This window comes from Apodemus sylvaticus, chromosome 2 (genome assembly GCF_947179515.1).
Source record: "Apodemus sylvaticus chromosome 2, mApoSyl1.1, whole genome shotgun sequence".
Lineage (NCBI taxonomy): Eukaryota > Metazoa > Chordata > Mammalia > Rodentia > Muridae > Apodemus > Apodemus sylvaticus.
The window spans coordinates 53,980,188-53,994,153 of record NC_067473.1 but is presented as its reverse complement, the minus strand read 5'-3'; the positions used below and the strand labels follow the sequence as shown (position 1 = coordinate 53,994,153).

Genomic DNA, 13,966 nt, shown 5'->3' with positions numbered 1-13,966 from the left:
AAGCGAAGCCCTGTTGCTAATAGATGTTGCCCTAGGCTGTCTCAAATAATTAAATTAAGATGAAATCGAATCAAATAAAGGCTAAACCAGATGACCTTCACAGTCTCTTCCACACACATTTCGTTACCCTGAGTCCCTGCTTGGACGCAGTTTTGCTTTTGGTTGATAGATGGAATATGGCTAGATACGATATAGAATAATAACAGTGTATTCCTTTCCATGTCCTAGTTTTATATATATATATATATGTGTATATATATATTTTTTTAAAGAAGAGATGGAAGACATTTAAATAGCCATCCTTCTTGCTGCAGCCTGGGACCGCTGCACTCAAACGTCGCCCTGGTCCTATCCCAGCTTGAATCTTCATCCCTTTCAACCCTCCTAGAAAGGGGCGAGCTGTTCGCGGAAGGCGCTCCCTAAGCCAGCGCCATCATCCGAGGGCAGGAGACAGCAAGGGAAGGCTGGTGCTCCAGGCCGGTCTGGTCCAGTCCGGAGCCAGTTGCTGCAGTCTGAAGTGGGAGGGCGTGCTGCCCGCCTGCCCGCCTGCCCACCCTTCCCTCCCGCGGCCGAGCTCGGGCTCCCGCCCCTCAGTCGGGTCCCTGCACCTCTACTCGCTGGTTCCCCAGCGGTACATCGGGGTCCAAATTCCGGCTTCACGCGGCGGCAGCTGTCAAGTATCTGGAAAGTATCTGTTCCGCTCTTCGCGCGGGCTAGGAAAACCGCAGGCCAAGGCAAGAAAGCGGGCGACCCGCAGCGGGAGGGGACCGGCCGTGGGCCGCTTCACCTCAGCCGCCGCTCCCCGCTGGCGGATATCTCCCGGTTCCTCACCTCCGACTCCCGCCGCTGGTTGCGGAACGCTTCCCGGCCCTTGGGCACAGCCGGCTTCCCTTTGCCGCCGTTGCCGTTGCCGTTGTCGTTAGCAGGAGAGCCGGCGGGCCCCGGCGGCGCGGGGTCGTCCATGCTGGGAAGGTTCCCTTCAGCGGTTCGCCTCAGCGGCTCTCTACCCCAGCTCCAAGATCTCTGCCCGGGCCGACCCCGCCACAGCGCGCGCCCGGAACCAGACCCCGCCCCCTAAACTTCGATTGGCTGTAACTACTCTTTGTGGCCCCGCCCCGCGATGCGATTGGCTGATCAGCCAGCCGGAGGTCGGGGCTCTTTCAAGGAATATTTTCCCCACGAACCCCTGGCATTTTTACTGCACAGTTGCTGGCCGCCTGGGGCTAGGAGGCTCCACGTCTCTCTCCAGGATTCGAATTCTGGACCCTGTGCTCAGGGCGGCTTAGCTCCGCGCTTCATGCTCCTTTCAGTGTTGCCCTGTCCCACATAGCGGCCTTTTCCTGAGAGCCCTAGTCTCCACCCCTGTTCCAACGCACTATGTTTAGGCGTTACTGTGCACCCGGAGCCCCCATCCAGGCTGCTGCATGCCTCTAACATCCCGCTTTGTCGCTTTGTCGCAGAGAAGGGTTTGGCCTTCGGGATAGTCTGAGCCACCACACCACAAACTTACCCTCTCTGGAAGCTCTCTGAAGAGAACTCTTAGCGGGGAGAGTGGGAGTTGCGGGGAGGGACGTAATTGAAATCCCTGATGCCCTTGAGGGGCTGCTTCCTGCCATCTCATCTGTTCCTAGACGTGTGGGCACCTTCTTTGTGGTGCAAATAGATAGCAGGCTCCCACCATCACCCGCTGCTCTTTCCTTCCCCTTTCTAAAACTATCCTTCTCTAAGTCTATGATCTTGAGTTCGATCCCCGGGTCCTCACATGGTGGAAGGAGAGAATAAACAGCCAAAAGTTGTCCTCTAACATCTGACCTCCACACATGCTCCTTGGTGCCCTCCCTCATTCCCACATAGACAAACAAATAAATAAAATTAAAAAGAAAAATCAAATTAAAAAGAAAAAACTTTACACCATAAGAGCTAAAGGTAACTGGAAGGTAACCGGATATTTGAAGGCTGCGTGTTCGGCTCTCTCCTGAATACTATTTAAATGTATTTGCAGGTCTGGCTTGATAATGGATGAAGGGAATGGGAGGGACCAAATCGCTGTGGTAACCCATGGCTTTAAGACAGTGAAAGGGTCATTGAGTTGGGGCTGTGCCAAGCATTGCATGTGTTTTCCTGGGTACCACACCTCTTTCCGACAGGTTACTTTCGTGAATCTATTTTTGAAGAAATCCTGAAGTGCAGAGAACACCAAAGGATTATATTGAGTCTTGTCTCAGTGCAGTAAGTATGCTGCTCTATGGAAGAAACTTCCATTCTTAGTTTACTACAGACTTGGCGTTTCAGTTGCTATGATGAAACCCATGACCAAATGTAACTTGGGTAGGAGAGGGTTTGTTTCATCTGATAGCCTACAGTTCATTACCTAGGGAAGCAGAAACGTGGAGGAATGCTGCTTACTGGCTTGTCCCTCCTCATTTTCTCAACCTGCTTTTATATACAACACAGGACCACTGGCTCGGTGGTGGCACTGCTTACAGTGAGCCAGGACCTTCCGCACCAACCATCAACCAAGAAAATGCCCCATAAACATAAACACAGGTCAGTCTGCTGGCGTGTTTTTCCTCAATGGAAATTCCTTCTTCCAAAATGATTCTAGGTGGTGTCAAGTTCACACAAAGCCAGTCAGCTCAGCTACTGCTTTTTGTTGTTGTTGTTGTTTTGGTTTTTCGAGGCAGTGTTTCTCTGTGTAGCGCTGGCTATCCTGGAACTCACTCTGTAGACCAGGCTGGCCTCGAACTCAGAAATCCGCCTGCCTCTGCCTCCTAAGTGCTGGGATTACAGGCATCTGCCACCACCGCCCATCAGCTACTGCTTTTTAAGATAAACCTTTCTTCTCCTCCTTCAACACACCTCCTTACTGTAATAGGTGTGTTGCTATTAAACCAACTTTGCTGGTTTCCAAACTGTAGTATTGTATACTCTCAAACAATGGAGTTATTTCTCCTTTCCTATACATTAGGGATACTTGTATTTGTTTTAGACATGGTCTCGCATTGTAGCCCAGAATAGCGTAGAACTATGTAGCCTAGCCAGGCCTCTAACTCATGGTAACCCTCCTTCATCCTGCTGAGTACTGGGATTAGACACAAGACATTGTACACATCTTAGCCCCATTTATTTAAAAAATGTATTACTTATTTATGCACATGAGTGTTTTGTCTGTGCAACAAGTGCTTCCTGGTGCCCATGGGGGCTAGAAAGGGAGTTAGATGTCCTGGGACTCAAGTTACAGATGGTTGGAGCCACCTTCTCAGGTCCTCTGCAAGAGCAATTGGTGGTTTTAACCACTGAACCATCTCCCCAGACCCTCAACTTTCTTTCTTACCTTTCTGTTAGTTGGCAGGTGGGAGGGCGAGGGAGGACATCAACCAAGACCAAAATCCTTGGAAATTTCTGGGTACTTGCCATGGTCCCAACATTTCACCAGTCTTCCATTCCCACTCCTACTCCATTGTGGATGTTAGCTTCGTTGGAGAGCCAAGCTTCATTGTGATTGTTTGTTTATTATTTATTTTTGAGTCACAGTTTCATGTACCTCAGGCTGGCTTAAAGCATGGTTCTAACTGAAGATGACCTTGAACTCCTGACCATTACCTTGATCTTCCTATCTCCAAAGTTCTGGGATTACAGGAGTGCACCATTGTGCCTGGTTCTTCATTGGCATTTGCATACCACATTTCTATATGTTTAACATAGGGGTTCACAATCTATGGTGTATTAACATTTTGGACAGAAAAATTATGGGAGAATGTCTATATGTTTTAAGCTGTCAGTAGAGCTTTTGGCTGTCCCTGAAAGGTGCCAGTAGCATTTCCCCCTTAGTCATGACAACCAAAAATGCCTTTAAACATTGTAATATGTCCCCTGGGGAGCAAAAATCCCATTACAATACCTTGGCTCTGTAAATAAACTCATGTGAATTTCCAAGAAAGTCTTTGGCTCAAGGCACAAACTATTTGATTTTGGAATTTTTCAGGGTATAATTTGTTAAAACTCTTAAAAATGTACAATCTACATTAAAATTCACAATCTATGCCTAGTGTGTCCCTGCTTTAGTGTGACTCGCTTGCCACAACACAGCCCATTGGGTTTCTTACTAAAGAGTTCATTGTCAATCTTTCCTGTACTTGTTATCTTAAGCAGTCAGATTGACACTTAGGACTCTAGGATTGACAGTCTCAGAAATGATTCTCCTGTGAGCCCAGCTGGTCAGTAACATCCTCATAGGGTCCTTTTGAGGACTTCTTCCTTTACCTGCTTATCCCTAGGGCAAAGACCGATGTGTTTGGAGTGGGACTGAGGAGGTCTTCTCCCATGGCTTTTATCTAAAGGTAACTGAGCCTAGAGCTCCATCTGGCTTTGCTTTGAGATGGGACTTGAAAATTTGAAGATTTCTAAGAATCTGAATGTAATCCTTTCCTAGTGAATGGTAAAACAGCAAAGACTGGACATCTATCTATCTGTTCAATATAAACCCAGAGAGACGTTCAGAACTTGTCATGAAGAGGAAGGTGTCTAGGGGAAAAACTGGATGACATAAGAATCTTCAATCAACTGAACACTTTGAAACTGTATGCCATTCAGCTTATTTACCAAAGAGTGACAATCATGAATACCCGTGGCCACAGAAACAACCAGAAGTGTACCTGGGAGGTAATGACAGGCTGTTCTACACTGCCAGTATTTTAAAATCTGGACTACTGGAGCTAGTATAGATGGATCAGTGGTTAAGAGCACCCAATGCTCTTCCAGAGAACCTGAGTTCAGTTTCCAGCACCTACATCAGGTGGCTCACAACCACCTGTAGGTAACTCTGGCTTCCATAGGCACCTGCACTCACATGTACATACCCATATATACATAATTTAAAATGACACCTTTAAACAACAATAAAAAAATAAACTCACAACACTATACTACCAAATTCCCTTGCCCCAAAACTCAAGTTTTTACTTCCAAACTCAGGCTTCTGTCAAAAGTCTGATGGTAAAAAGAGGAAAACACATTCCTTTCTCTATTCCAACATGCTAATTCACAAAGGTAAAATACTTCACTAAATAGATGGTACTTGGCACTATGACAGCTTAAAAATATGTTGCAGGAAGTCTTTAAGTACCGTGTTTTTCAGACTACTAGGCAGACAAGATAAAATAGAGCACATGAAGTACATGGTGTAGCACAGGCCTGGAACTGGAGGTTATACAGTAGTCACTGTGCACTAGTATCTTTAAGCAATGTCTCCCCTTCCTTTTTTTTTTTTTTAAGAGTATATTGCAGTGCCAGCAGAGGACATTGGATCACTAGGAGCTGGAGTTAACAGATACTGGTGAACTAACATAAGGGTGTTGGGAATTGAACCTGGGTCATCTGAAAGAATGGTCAGTGCTCTTAACCTCTGGTTATCTCTCCAGTCCTGCTTTAAGCAATATATATATATATATATATATATATATATATATATATATATATATATATATATATATGCACACACACACACACAAACAACAGGCTAATAAAACTTTAACACAGATAAAGAACTACACAGTTCCCAAATTACTCCTAATGGCTACCCTACCAAAGGCTGAGACAGAACAGGCAATTGGACTCATATTTTAGTTACTGATTAAAAGATAAATCTCTACCTGAGCCTTTTCTTTTCCTTCTTACCTTCCTTCCTTCCTCCTCCTTTCTTATGGCTGGATACAGTCAGATCCCAGGCAACACAGTGAAATTGGGTGGCCTAGATCCATGCTTTAGGTTGATTTTTGTTTTTGTTTTGTTTAAATCTTAATCTCACAGTCTTTACTTCCTCAAGGTTGTGGTTCAGAGGTGTGCGCCTTATACACATATGCAGGTGTGAGTCAAGGAAGGGTGTTGGAGGAGACACAAGGTTGTGCTAGCAGTGTCTCAGTGTAAATCAGGACTCTCAGGGTGATGGCCACTCCAACACACCTGCTGGTAACTGCATCAGCTTTTCACATCTTCATGCTATGGTAGGTAGCCTTGTTATTTTTTGTCCACATACCTCTCATGCCTGAATTCATAGCTCACAGAAACAAGTGGTATTCTCAAGACACAGATCAGTTTTAAGAATACTTTATTTTTTGAGATTACATAGTCATTATTGCTGATCTAATACAATCACTTAGACATATAGATTTCCAAGAGCTTCTCAGAACTGGTGATCCTTAGAGGCTTCGTTCCTTTCAGTAAGATGACAATACGAACTAGATGATTATTTGTATAGATATGTATGTGTTTTACATATATATATGTATATATGTTTAGACTTGTCAATGTCAATATATAATTTGCTGGTGTTACCTATTTTCTTTCCATAATTTTCCTTTATTAAAAAAGCTTGATGCAACAATGCATTCTGATTTTTTTTTTTTTAAACCATGACAAAAGTTAATTCTGAGGAAACCACAGGAGCAGCAATTTCAGATCTGTTCAGACAAGCCAAGCAGCAAAAAAAGCTTCGCAGGAGTGTGTGGCCATGGGGAGCCTTGCTCTCCCAGGAGGGAGTCATGAGGAAGGAGGTGGGCAGAGCAAGGTAGATTAGAGGCATTTTTGTTTAACAAGGAAAAGAAAACAATATTTCCACTAAGACTTCAAGAAGACCTTGAAGTAGCACAAATTCATTGTAGATAAATGGTATATTTCCCCTCTGCCCAGGGCCACAGAACCAGAGACAACCAGCCTTCTTCTCCTTGTCTCCTGGTAGCAGAGTGCTTGTAAGAGGAAGAGTTGGAATAAGAGGAAATTTGCTCTTATTCCAAGGTTAGAGGGAACAATGCTTGGTTCCAACATTAGGGCAGAACCTAGAGAAGAGTCCTGGGCTACCTTCTTTCTTCCCAGCTCTCCACAAGTCTGCTGTACTGGAGACTCACCCCAGGCCTGGCACACGCTAATCAAGTGTCCTATCACCGACTTAACAGCCCTACTCTGGCTACTTTCTTAATGGTTGATGACACAGAAGTCTCCAGAGAGAAGGGAATAGATGTCATCTACAACTCACAGGCAGATACCTCACTATGGGCATCCAGGTTCAACTTAACTTAGAAACCCATGTGCCTCCTTTTGTATTCAGAGCGGATCTCTTCCCTATGGTGTGGCAGGGCGTACTGTGCAAGTACCAGCCATAGGAAGCTCCGCAGAGAGCAAGGCTTTGCAGAAAATCACCAGGTTATGACTTGGGGTCCAAGCCAGATACATGCCTAATGGAATCTGCTCTGGACATAAGATGAGGCATGGAGATATAATCTTTTGCTAAAGAGAGCCAATTAAGAAGCCAGGCATGGCAGCACACAGTCTCAGGAGGCCAAGGCAGGAGGACTGCTATGGCCTTGAGTTCAGCCTGGGTTACAGAGTGAGACTATCTCAAAACAACAACAACAAACCCCAACAACAATAACAAAAAAACAAACAGAGATGGTAGTGGGAGAGTGATGCATTCTATTAATACAGAAATCAGAATGAGGCAAACAGAACTGACTATCTCCGTGAAACCTTCAGTGTTTATGATCTTCCTTACACAACAGAATATAGCCACAGATGATGCCCTGTGCAGAGTCCATCTTCTGGGGTGAGCCAGAATGTATGCCATTTCATAAGGCAAACAGCCACCTACCCAAGTTCTGTCTCCCTATCTTAGAAAATAAGGACACTTCCAGACTAGCTTCCAGGGCACACACAAAGACCAAGGGACAGTGGAGATGGTGGAACCAGGGGAGAAAATCTAGATGAAGGTTTTAGTGATTCTGGGCATCCTCTGTTTGAATGACCTTGGTCTTGAGACTCTGAAGCAGAACAATATAAGAGATATATAGGACACAAACACGAGACTTCTAAACAGGGAGGACCATGAGAGGGATTCATTCAACTCAAGATTCCTAGGGTCACTCCAGGTTTTAATTCTTGAAACCAATGGATCCCAGTGGAAACCTCGAAACCATTCAGCCCATCTCCAAAGAATATTCAATTCTTGGGTAGAATGAGAAACTTCACACTGTATACATTACTATTTTATAATGTTGGAGTTACTTAAGAAACTCTCTGAAACAGAATCCTTAAACAGAAGGGTCCAGATCCTAATGATACTGCAGCAGCAAAGAAAGAGAAGCTATCAGATTACAGATCTCACTTTCACCAAGGCCAACAGGCAACAGGACGAATGTCTAATGAGGTTCAGACTGGTGCCTCATCCCTTTCCCTGGTTCCTAGCAATTGAGCACAGGGCCTTATCCATGCCAGGCAAGTGCTTTACCAGTGAGCTAACCTCCAGCCCTAAAACTAGGTATCATCATCTGGACACACTTTACAGAGTCTCCTGTCTTCTGCAGCTTCCCGGCGGAGCTGGCTGGCCAGTTCCTGAGCAGAGTTTAGTAGGGATAGAAAGTAAAACAAATGCCTGGCCAACACCAGAGCTATTAAGATCATGAAGTCACAACCCTCTTAGAACCAGAAAGCATTGAAATGGATACAGTCTTCAAGGAGAAAAAAAGGAGTCCTGGGTAAGAGAAGAGATCCCAGTAGGCACGGACAGGCACAGCTGAGTTCTTGGTGCAGCTTACAAGACCTTACCACTCCTGCCTCACCAGCCTTTTAATAAGGAAGGCAGGGTCAGTAACTATCAAGGCCGAGAATTCAGACCTTGTTAATTCAGTGGCTTCCAAAAGGCCTCACCTGGGAAAGGACCAAAGCTTTGAAAAAGGCAGCTGCTGAAATTTATTCCAGAAAACCCTAAGTAACAAGGAGTCTGGCATCCCTGAACTAACTCCTGAGCCTGGAAAGAAAAATGGCCATCGCTGAGGATTCCATCAATGGGCAATAATGCGAGTGAAGTGCTAGGAATGATTAGCCCATTTCTTTCCTTCCTCAGCCTGTCCTCTGTGGCTCTCACGGCCCCAGGAGTAGTAACCACACTCTGGGCCAAGGCTACAGGCACAGAATTCTAGATTTTAATAAATAAATAACCTAACACATAGGATGAGCACGGCGGGCAGCTCTGATTGGAGAAGCAGCTTGCTGGGTTCTTCCTTGGATAGTAGTAGAGAAAAGGCTTGGTTCTATTCCTTAACATGTCTTCTGGCTTGTATTACAGGAACTTAATACCTGGAGGGAAAAAGAAAGTTGAAACTGATGTTATCTGCTGGTGGGGCTGGAACATAAGGAGCCTGCCTAAAGGTGTAACAGGGAGACAAGGGCTTTTCTAGTATATATGGTAAGCATAGGTATCTGTAGGTCCTTTTCATACCAATGAGTGAAGGCCATAGGCTATAGAGAAGGCTCAGTGGATAGAAAGAAGCACCTGTCACCAAGCCTGCCAATTTCCCCAGGACCCACACAGAAGGAAAGCTTACTCCCACAGGTTATCCTCCGGCCTCCACACATACAACCAGAGCACATGCATTGTGAACATGTACCCACTTCCACCTCCATACACAATCACAAAATAAACAAGAAAAATATAATTTAAATGGCTAGTATTTGGGGGGGCGGCAAGGAGGGGCAGTGGAGAACACCAAGGTTTAAAGAAGATCTCAGAGTATTCTCAGATGGGAGACATGGAGGAAATGTGTTATTTCCCTGAGCTCATGTAAAGGCATGTGGCAAAAGATGCAAGGGTCAGTTGTACTCTCGGAAGCTCTTCACTACCCAGCCTTCTCTGATTCTGGAGAGCCCAAGGCACCTGTAGTAGTTAGGCTTGAAGGGTCCATTCTTGTTGAGTCCCAGATACTTGGCTTGTTCATCTGTCAGCTCTGTCAGGTGGGCATCAAAGGTGGGCAGGTGTAGGCTTGCCACATACTCGTCTAGAAAGAGCACAAATGGAGTTAAGCATTCATGCTTCCTATCTGGCTGTTCGAAAGCTAGGCCTTAAAAAACTGGAAGACAAACTGGGCGGTAGTGGTGCACACCTTTAATCCCAACACTTGGGAGGCAGAGGCAGGCGGATTTCTGAGTTTGAGGCCAGCCTGGTCTACAGAGTGAGTTCCAGAACAGCTGGAGCTACACAGAGAAACCCTGTCTCAAAAAACCTAAATAAATAAATAAATAACTGGAAGACATGTTCTAATCCTTGGAGGTGATGGAAAATGGTTGACTTTTGCTCTTAGGCCCTCAACGCTAAAGCATGATTGCCTTTAGCTTCAGTTCCAGTAACTCATTCCACCCTAAAGCCTTTCTCCAGAAAAGATGGGCCAGCACAGGACTTAAAAACGGGAAACTCAACCTTTAGATTTTGCCTTGATATCTATACTATATTATACTAGAAAACTATATATATGTTCTAGAAAAATTAACACCCATAGGAATTGGGGGATCTAGAAATGTATTGCTTTAGTAATTTTACACCTTTTGAATATATTATATTTATAGCTTTATTATACCTACAAAGAGACTATAGACTCTTTCATTTTATTAACTTCACACCCTTCCAAACTGTGATAGTTTTTTACTGTTTTGTTTTTGCTGTTACTGTTTTTTTTTTTTTTTTTTTTGAGACATGGTTTCTTTATGTAACCCTGGCTTCCCTGAAACATACTATATAGACTAGGTTGGCCTTGAACTCAGAGCTCTACATGCCACTGCCTCCTGAGTACTGGGATTAAAGACTTACGGACCCATCCAGACTGTATTAAAGGGAAAATATAGCAACTTGTAACAACAAAACCAGAGCTGATTTATTTCCTGAGTTTATAAACACAATGTATCACCTTGGTGCCTAAGATAGGCTCTTTAAAAATTTAAGACAGTATAGTGTTTCTAATATACCAATCACCTACATAATTAACTCTTAACAGGAACCTATATCCCTTAAAAGGCTATTTAGCATCTTAGAACTGGACCAAGTCATATATTACAAGGTCAGAGATATTCTTTTTGGGGAATACTTTTCCCCTCCTTTGAGATTTTTACATACATGATGTCTTAAAAGAGAAAATCTTTAAAACTCAATTGGTAGGCCAGACATGATGGCACATGCTGTAATCCCAGACAGGAAACAGGAGTGAGTTCAATGCCAGCCTTGACTATATTGTGTGACCCAGTCTCAAAGCATACAATGTGATGCAATGCAATTGGCCCTTAACAAAATAATTCTCAGGAGGTATTCCAAATCACAGCAAAATGCAGACCTTCTCTAGAAAAACCTTTATGAAACCACACAGAGCACCTTGGCATAGAGTCTAGAGTCCTAGCTCCTAATTTATATGACAAAGATATGTTTTCTTCCCTCCCCTCCCACCCACCCCACAGGATGCCAATACCTCTAAGCTTCCAACAGTCAACTAATTTAGCAAGAATGGGGGACAAAGAACAACTTACCCATTTTCTTGGGCAGCAGGTACACATCTTGCTTATAGCGACCCTCAGGAGCATTGTAAAGTTCTATCAAGGCAAGAGCCTAAAAAAGCAGACACATGCATGCTGATATGCCTTTCATAGCTGTGAAACCTGGCTTCTCTGAGGACCCTCTTCAGGCCACTCCTGTCCCACTGCAGAGCTTACCTGAGTGGTAGCAGTGATTGAGAGCACAAATGTAGGCACTGTGGAGCAGCTTAGATTCAGTAGACGGCCCTGGTGATCAAAAGTGAAAGAAAAGGCCATTAGGACCCTTGGTGGCTTCTGAGGAGTGATGGAAAAATGACAGCCAATTTCCAGTTCCTTCCCAATTGAGACTGCTAGACAAAGCAGGTGCTCTCAAAGGAATTGATAATCCCTTTTAATTCATTTTATTTCCTTTTTCTTCTTTTCTTTTTTTCCTTCTTTCCTTCCTTTCCCTCCTTCCTTCCCTCCTTCCCTCTCTCCCTCTTTCTTTCTAAGACAGGGTCACTCTGTATAGCTTTGGTTGTCCTAGAACTTCTTATGTAGAACAGGTTGGCCTCAAATTCACAGAGATCCTTCTGCCTTTGCATCCCAAGTGCTGGGATCGAAGTCATGAGCCACCATATTTTAAATGTTTTAAGATTTTTATCCAAAATGTATTTTTTAACTGATATATCAAAGCAAATATTATACTATTTATAGGATACCATGTAATGTTTTATATCTATTTCCTCAAACACTTATCATCTTTAAAATCCTTTCTTCCAGCTTCTCAAAACGTCTAGTCCATAACTGTTACCTATAGTTACAGTATGCTAACAGTACACCAGAACTATTTACATTCCTAGCTACCTAAAACTCAGCATCTACTGATCAGCCTCTGCTGAACCCCAAATGCCCACAGTTCTAAGTCTCCGGCAATCGTGTGTGTGTGTGTGTGTGTGTGTGTGTGTGTGTTTGAGACAGAGACTCATTATGTAACTGGAAGCTGGCCTTTAACTCTCAGTTCTCCTGCTTCAGCCTCCTAAATTGTTGAGATTAATGCCTGGCTTACCAATATTTATTCTTCTCACTTCTATGAGATCAATGTCTTGGACACAAAGCTCATAAATCCACTGGATAGCTTACTTGGGCATTCTCTTGCTGATTTATATTATTTGATTTTATAAATCATGCTAGATTTAACCGTTTCTTTTGGTGATGATAGTCTTACTCTACACCCCAAGCTGTCTTCAAACGTCCTAGGTAGCCAAAGCCGATCCTGAACTCTCTAATTTTCCTGCCTCCACTGCCTGAGTGCCAAGATTGCAGGCATGCACCACCACTTCTGGCCCCATAACCAATGCTAATACATTACACAGGATTGAGAATATGCATTATTGTCTATGTCTGTCTGAATTTGCGTAACATTATGTCACATTAACACATGACAGGAGTTTACTTTATGGTACAACAGTATCCATGGCATGTACCACATGTCCCTCAGTCAGTCCTACTCCTGGGCTGATGTGACTAGCCCACAGTGAGGAAGGGAGTGCATACATCTGACAGGCTGATTTGTTTTCTTGTGATGTGTGACAATAGGATTACTGGGACACACAATAGTTCTGTTGTTAAGTTTCTGAGATGTTCATCCTATTTTTCATAATTTATCTTTTATTTCTTTGATAATGGTAATTCTTACTGGGATGAAGCAATACCTCGCTGTGGTTTAATTTCCATTTTCCTGATGATTAGTGATGCTGAACATTTCCTCCTTTGTCTCTTGGCCATTTGCATGCCCTCTTTGGAAATATCCAAATGAAAGCACTGAAAATTTGGTAAGTGTTCCAAACAATTTTTAGGACTATATAAAAAAAGAAATAAAGGCAGTCCTAGAACACTGATGACTGTGCAAAGGCTTGTATTTCTCTCAATTTCCCCATTCTCTGTAGCAAAATACCCTTCTGAGGGCTGACATTCTTTTGACTATCTCAGGAAAGGAGCGAGTAGAAGCAAGGGGTAATCGCTCCAGCCTGGGGGGAGACAACTATGGATTTAGGAAGCTGTGGCCATTTCTGCTATTTGTCCCTCTGCTCCAAAGGCAGGCAGCCTTGAATTCTAAGTGGACAATACAGACCAGAAGAGAGCTAAATCCTGCCCCATGCTGTCTTTCTTGCTTCTCTTCCTAGGAAGTCAGACTACTGTTTCTTTTGCTTAGCTATATAGCCCAAAACACCATGAGTGTCCGCTTTTATCACCAAAAGTGCCAAGAGGGACCTCCCAGGGCAGTTTAGAAATGCTGCCAAATAGAGAGCTGACGTCAAGGCTATTAATAAGCAGTTAACAACCTGTTCTTCGACTATCTATACACATGCCTTCCCAGACATGCCCTAAAGCATTTAAGAATGTCAGCTAAATGAGGACAAAGGACAAAAAGAACAGTAAGGACGTGTAAAGTTGGCTTTATGTGTCCCTACATAAGGAGATGATGTTGTTTATGTTTTCATACTCGGTTTCTTTGATAATAAGAAACAAAACCAAAGGAAACTGAAACTTAGGAAAAGGCATTTTATCCCCTTGTTATTTGGGTCTTTCCTTAAAAGAGGAAGCTTCATGGGAAAAACAAGAAGCACCCCAGCACCCAGGA

At 43.8% G+C, this 13,966-nt stretch overlaps 2 protein-coding genes across 4 annotated transcripts in view; both read right to left on the bottom strand.

Moving 5' to 3' along the window:
• Strip2 (striatin interacting protein 2) overlaps positions 1 to 1,026 on the bottom strand; it is a 43,059-nt gene extending 42,033 nt beyond the window's left edge. The window contains exon 1 of the mRNA XM_052173363.1: positions 832 to 1,026. Within this exon, the coding sequence (XP_052029323.1) occupies positions 832 to 963 (132 nt within the window). The 5' untranslated portion in view covers positions 964 to 1,026. The remainder of the gene's footprint in view (positions 1 to 831) is intronic.
• Positions 1,027 to 6,089: 5,063 nt separating this feature from the next.
• The window catches only part of Ahcyl2 (adenosylhomocysteinase like 2), a 146,905-nt gene continuing 139,028 nt past the window's right edge, over positions 6,090 to 13,966 (bottom strand). For all 3 annotated transcript variants that reach the window (XM_052173361.1, XM_052173359.1, XM_052173360.1), the window contains 4 exons: positions 11,521 to 11,589; positions 11,338 to 11,416; positions 9,704 to 9,824; positions 6,090 to 9,126 (listed from right to left, as the gene is read on the bottom strand). In XM_052173361.1, the coding sequence (XP_052029321.1) occupies positions 9,120 to 9,126; positions 9,704 to 9,824; positions 11,338 to 11,416; positions 11,521 to 11,589 (276 nt within the window). In that variant the 3' untranslated portion in view covers positions 6,090 to 9,119. The remainder of the gene's footprint in view (positions 9,127 to 9,703; positions 9,825 to 11,337; positions 11,417 to 11,520; positions 11,590 to 13,966) is intronic.